Source organism: Apaloderma vittatum, unplaced genomic scaffold (assembly GCF_000703405.1).
Source record: "Apaloderma vittatum isolate BGI_N311 unplaced genomic scaffold, ASM70340v1 scaffold2685, whole genome shotgun sequence".
Taxonomy (NCBI): domain Eukaryota; kingdom Metazoa; phylum Chordata; class Aves; order Trogoniformes; family Trogonidae; genus Apaloderma; species Apaloderma vittatum.
In genome coordinates this window covers 23,536-29,535 of record NW_009715279.1, presented here as the reverse complement: position 1 = coordinate 29,535, position 6,000 = coordinate 23,536, and the positions used below count along the sequence as shown (strand labels likewise).

At 44.4% G+C, this 6,000-nt stretch overlaps 1 protein-coding gene across 1 annotated transcript in view; it reads left to right on the top strand.

Annotated features, from left to right (window-relative positions):
• IGF1R (insulin-like growth factor 1 receptor) overlaps positions 1–5,098 on the top strand; it is a 45,844-nt gene extending 40,746 nt beyond the window's left edge. Inside the window, exon 20 of the mRNA XM_009869054.1 lies at positions 4,246–5,098. Within this exon, the coding sequence (XP_009867356.1) occupies positions 4,246–4,612 (367 nt within the window). The 3' untranslated portion in view covers positions 4,613–5,098. The remainder of the gene's footprint in view (positions 1–4,245) is intronic.
• The last annotated feature ends 902 nt before the right edge of the window (positions 5,099–6,000 follow it).

Sequence of the window (6,000 nt, the reverse complement as noted above, 5' to 3'; positions counted from 1 at the left end):
GCCAGTTCTTGAGCCGGGCTTGTGGCTGCTGGTGGGCACAGAGACCTGCTCCGTGGGCAGTTCCTCTCCCCGCCCCAGCTGTCTGATAACCCGCTGCTCCGCACCCGAATTGACAAGAAAAATACCGAATGGACAGAGAGGTGCTGTTAACGGAGTTGCGGAGAGCCCGGAAGCTGCACACGGGTCTTGCTGTGCATCCCCGGGACATCCCAGACAACGGCTTTCGAAAGCGGTTTATGAAACCTTTTGTAAAACAGGAGGTCCTCCTTTTTCTTTTGTGGAGGTTGCTAAAAGATTCTCTTTTAAGACAGGTTAAGAAAGGTAGGTCCATGCCATGCCAGTGGAAGGTGTTCTTCAGGCAGCACAGATTTTCACTGGTGGAGACTGACTAGCCTGTGATACTTAATATTAACTCATAATGCTCAGAAAGCAAAGTCCACCAGCTGTAGAAAAGTTGATGTATTTCTTGTGCTTGGTATGAAGGCAAGCGAGAAGAGGGGCCAGGAACTGCACTTCTCTCTATCTCATGTGGTGGGCTACAAGCTCAGAGATGCTTCTTGTTTTAAATTAGTTTGACTTGGAAGCAACTAAAATTATGGGCGGAACACAGATGTACCTTTCTGCAGAGAGAAGGGAGTATACTCACATAAAAAAACCTCCAGAACAGGTGGAGGAGGTAACTGCTCTGGGGAAGCAGAGATGAGAATAGAAAGAAGAGTCTTGCTCCAACTGTCACTGAATCGACTATTTTTAACCTTGCAGATTATGCGAGTGTTGACCAGCCGTGCGTGCTCCAGCCGCAGCGCAGGAGTTTTCGTAGGGGCCTCTTGTTGCCCCCCCTGCATGAATGCTGCATGACACGAGCAGCCTTGGATGTTCCATCTCTCCTAAGACTGCAATGCCAGTAATGCTCGTTAGTGGCTGTGCTTTGCTAACCCCTGGTAGCAGCGAGTCAGTAGCTTTTAGCTGGATCAGAAACCAAGGACGCTCGAAGAACTGGAGAGGTTCTGTCCTGCGGCTCATGTCGGATGCTTGTGTGAAAGGGGATTTTATGACGTGGTTGTCTCGTTGTTCACGGAGGTGATAAATCCCCGTGAAAGGGCTCAGCGTGAAAGGGACGGTGTTTCTAGAGGCTTTTTTACTCTTACACAGGGTGAAACAAGACTCAGTTCTGTTTATGCTACACCCTCTTGGCATAGTTTGCATGGTTTTACAGACAGAACTATGCAATAAGACAGATGGTTCAATAAGACGGTGCCAGGAGAAGCTTTGCTGTTTTTCTCCTCTTCCTTTGTAATAATTTGTGGTTTTTATGCACTGCCATTGTTACGGCAGCGTTCGTCAGGTGGTGGCTGTGTGGCAAGAAGGTTTGTTACAGCTGAAGCTCTCAGCCGGTGTGTTCCCGTGGGGCTTTTAAAAGTTGTGGAGGCTGGAATTCCACTCCAGTTTTGAAGCAAAATTGCTTCCCCCATATGTATCGTAGATGAACAGACTATTTACGCAGTGCCGATTTTCTCTTTGTTCCTGGCGAGCGCTTGGTTAGAAACCGGGGTCTGCTGTGCAGGGGTAGGTAACGTCAGCACGTGGCAACAGCAGAACAGGAGAGGTCTTTTTGCTTTTCCCCACCAAATCAAGCCTGATGCAAAGCACAAACATACGCTCAGATGGAATGCAGCTTCTAGAGTAACTTTCCATTTGCTGGTTTTTACCGTCTTGGTGCATAAAGTAATTCAGTTTCTACTCAGTTCTTTGAGCAAAGGGTACATGAGAGAGGTGCAGGCTGCTCCTCTATCTCATGACGATGCCTCCCATTTCCTTGAGCCCATTTGCCACCAGTCAGGGACATACTTCGTAGAACTGCTCTCAGGTTGTATTAACCTGTAAAATTCTCCTTTGTCTACTGGAAAGGGTGTTTTTTTGTGTGTGTTTACAATAATGTAAACAAGGTCTTTGAACCCACAGAGTTAAAAAGAAAAAAAAATCCTTTTATGGGAACTCTGTAGGGTTTTTAAATCTGGAATGGCTTAAAAGAAACATCACATGTCCTTGTTTGTGCTGATGTCACATGCATTACTCCACTGCTTGTGGTATCTCCTTAGCATTGCCCTTAGGCCTCAGGGCAAAGCGCCAGCGAATATCCAGTGTTCTTGGCTCCAGCCAGCGCTTCTATTCAGGGACGCAGCAGTCAGCTGGAAAGGAAACAGCGATGAAGTAACAGAAATGGATTTTATATATTTATGTCTCAAGCTTTCCTCCTCGTTTGTGGGTGAGGGTATGGTGCAGTTTTATAGTTTGGCTGCGCTTTCGCTGGGGAGGACTTCTTCTAAAGACTCAAAAACAAGCAGTAGTTTAACAGTGTTTGTATGTCTACGTGCCTGTTACCGCATTGAGTACCTGGGGAGCTCTCCCAGCTCAGACTGGTTTTGCCAGCTTCTCCTTGGGTGTCACAGGGCTGTGCTCGGGCGCCTGACGTGTGTTTGTGCGGAGCTGTGCCAGCTGAGCTCCGACAGGAGTATCTGTGACTTCAAATCTGCTTCACTTCACACTGCTTTTGTTTCGGTCGAAGTGCACTCGGCGGTGTTTGCGTCCCAAACACAGCAGCTTTCCACCTCTTTGCCGGTTCGTGTCAGCTGAGAACATGAGAAGACGCATCAGTATTTCCCAAGGAGCCAGTTTCTTTGCTTTGCTTTTGTTTCAGGCCAGGGTGCCCAGACCCTCTGGATCCTGCTGTGGGCAGCAGGCGTCAGAGTCTGGAGTTTTCCAGCTCAGTGACAGTTGTGTTGAAAGGTTTGTTCTAGAGCAAGGACTCTAGAGATATTAAGACTTTACTCTGTGATGGACTTAAGTGCTATTCAAAAGAGGATCAAATTTTTGTTTGTGTGGCTTTGCCTTTTTTTTAAATTAAAAAATAAAATTATTCCACACACCGATGCAGAGATCTAGTAAACTGCTGCCGGCACATAAGGCAGTGAGAGCTAATTAAAGCATAAAATAGAATTGCTTGCTTGCTCTGAAAATCTGTGAAAGTTAGGGAAATGGTATTGTTGTTCCATGGAATCAAAATTAAAGTTTAGGTGACCTGGCTGGCAGAGGTCGGGAGATGAACCCAGACTGGCTGCTGGCCAGGCAAGGAAGGGGCATCCACCCAGGGCTGCAGGTTGTGGTGCTGGAAGGTAAGTCGGAGATGGGAAGGATTTTCCAGGGTGTTATCTGAACTGAAAGATTTTCACTTGGGTTGGTTTGCTTTTTTAGATCCGTTCTTACTCTAGCACAGAAAGTAGTAGTTTTGGCCGGTGGTGACTTCCTACGCACAGCGTGTTTCTCCGAGTACTCTGCACACAGAGGATTGACTCGAAGAATTAATGTTAATCTTCCTTTTCTTATTTAAATTTGTCCTATTACTTGTGCTGTGCTAAGAGAAGACATCCTTCTTCCACCTTCACAGACAGCGAAATCCTTTCTTGTGTTGTGTTTAAAGCTCAGGGCGATCTCTCAGGAATATCCAATTTTGCTGTGTCATGAAAATGCTGTTTTCATTATGGGATGTATTACTGTTTCATTTTGTGGTTTTGTTTTGCCAGCATGGGACGTTGTACAGATCTAATCATAGATGTGCTTAAACAGATGATCTCACACTCTGTAAAATATTAATGCATCCCTGGCCATAAATGAAAACAACATAATTTCATAATAGTAAGAGATTAGAGAATGTCTTTGAGATTGGCAAATGCGTTTGGGGGATTACTGTTAATTTTCGTGTAATTTTCTTCTTTCAGGGGAAAAAAGAAGTGATGCTTTGCGTGATGTGTGTTTCTTATTTTAATTTTTTCGAGGCAATATTGATAGGGTAGGGGTTGGTTGTTTGAAAAAGACACTCCCAAGAGTGTAGCTGTATGACTGAGTGAGCACAGCGCAGTTTGGAGGAAAAAAAAAAGAAAAACCAAGTCACAATAACGACAATGAAGTGCTTCTGGGTCTGGGACACCCACGAGACTGTTCTATGGGCAAGTGTGCGGAAGGGAGTGGAGGAGGTTGAGACAGGATCTATAGCAGTAAATCAGTGAGTAGAAAGAAAGTCGAAATGTGACAGGGAGATCTAGGCCTGTACAAATTCTGTCACTTCGTCTCCCATCAGAACTGAGTGATTCTCTGAAGTGCGTGGTCCCATTCAGTCACGGTTGGTCGGGCTCCAGCCGGCGCTCGTAAAACACCTCAGTTAACGGTTTTGGTGTCTTTCCTGCCCAGGTTCGAACTGATGCGCATGTGCTGGCAGTACAACCCGAAAATGAGGCCCTCCTTCCTGGAAATAATCGGTAGCATTAAAGACGAGCTGGATCCAGCGTTCAAAGAGGTCTCCTTCTTCTACAGTGAAGAGAACAAGCCTCCGGATACAGAGGAGCTCGACCTGGAGACTGAAAACATGGAGAGCATTCCCTTAGATCCCTCCTCCACCCTCCAACCCACTGACAAGCACTCAGGACACAAAGCCGAGAACGGCCCGGGCGTGGTGGTCCTTCGGGCCAGCTTCGAGGAGAGACAGCCGTACGCACACATGAACGGGGGACGCAAGAACGAGAGGGCCTTACCGTTGCCCCAGTCGTCGGCCTGCTGATCCTTAGAACCTGAATCTCACAGAAAGAAAAGGCAGTAAACAAACAAACAAACACACACGTGCATTGGGGGAAGAAAGAAAGAAAATTACAATATATTCAAAAGCCTACTGTACCTCAGTGGATCTTCAGAACTGCCATAGCTGCACTTGGGAGAACCCTTTTTTCAGTCAAAAAGTTACCGTATTTTTCTTTTTTCAATATGCAAGCAGATGTTTGTTTCAGTAAAGGACTCCATTCATGGGGCACACAGTTGGCCTTTTAAAACTCTAATGTTAACACTTAATAGCAACAGAAAACTTGAGATCTGATGTCTCTCTCTCTCCTCTCTCTTTCTCTTTCTTTCTGTCTCTCTCTTTGCTTCATAATGGGAAACATATCTGTGTGCAAGTTCAACCGTACAGCACTTTTATCAGATCAAAGATATCGCGGGCCAGGTGACTCCCTGGTACCCTTGCAAGTACCTGCCTAACACTGTTGGTCTTTATAAAAAAAAACAAAAAAACAAAACAAAAACAAACAAACAAACAAAAATACACAGACACACACACAAAAAGACTGGATTTTTAATCTTGCTCTTAATCTTTCTAGGAACGCATAAAAGAAGTAAAAAAGGGCCATCGTTCGTCCAAGGGTATTATCATTTTCAACGCTGCCAAATTTTGCCAAAAAAAAAGAAAAATGAACTCTTTGCTTTTTGTTTTGGGGGTTTTTTGTAGGCATGGAAGGAGCACAGTAATCGACTGCTCTGTTTAAAAGAGATCCTGACCAATACGTTCTATTGAATCATACACTGGTATTTAAAAAAAAATAATTTAAAAAATCAAATTGTCTAGATCTTTTTTCAAAACTGGACAAAATGTGATTTTCTTTTCTTGTGATGGAGAAGATAAAAAGGGATGGGGTAACCAAACAGCCCTCCACCCCTGTCCCCATCCCCATGAATTCTGGACAAAACTGGCAGTGGTGAGCTAAATAAACACGTGCATTTCGTACAAAAAAAGTCAACCGCACGCCAAAAATGAAATATGAGAAACATGAAAATAACCGGCAGAGATCTCCATCGTTGCAGCCTGCCTTCCTTCACAGGCTTGCAAGGAAAAAACACCTAGAAACATAAATTGGAGAAGACAAAAAAAAGCAGTAACCGGATACAAGTATATGATGCTTTGTTGACCTTTTCTCTTTATTATTAAGACTTCTCGAAGGGTCTTGCAGTTCTATGTTAGACCATGGATCATTTGCATACACATTGTCTTTTGTGTCACTTTTATAACTTTTTTACGGTTCAGATACTCATCTATATGTCTGTACAGAAAAAAGCTGCTATTTTTTTTGTTCTTTATCTTTGTGGATTTAATCTATGAAAACCTTCAGGTCTGCCCTCCTT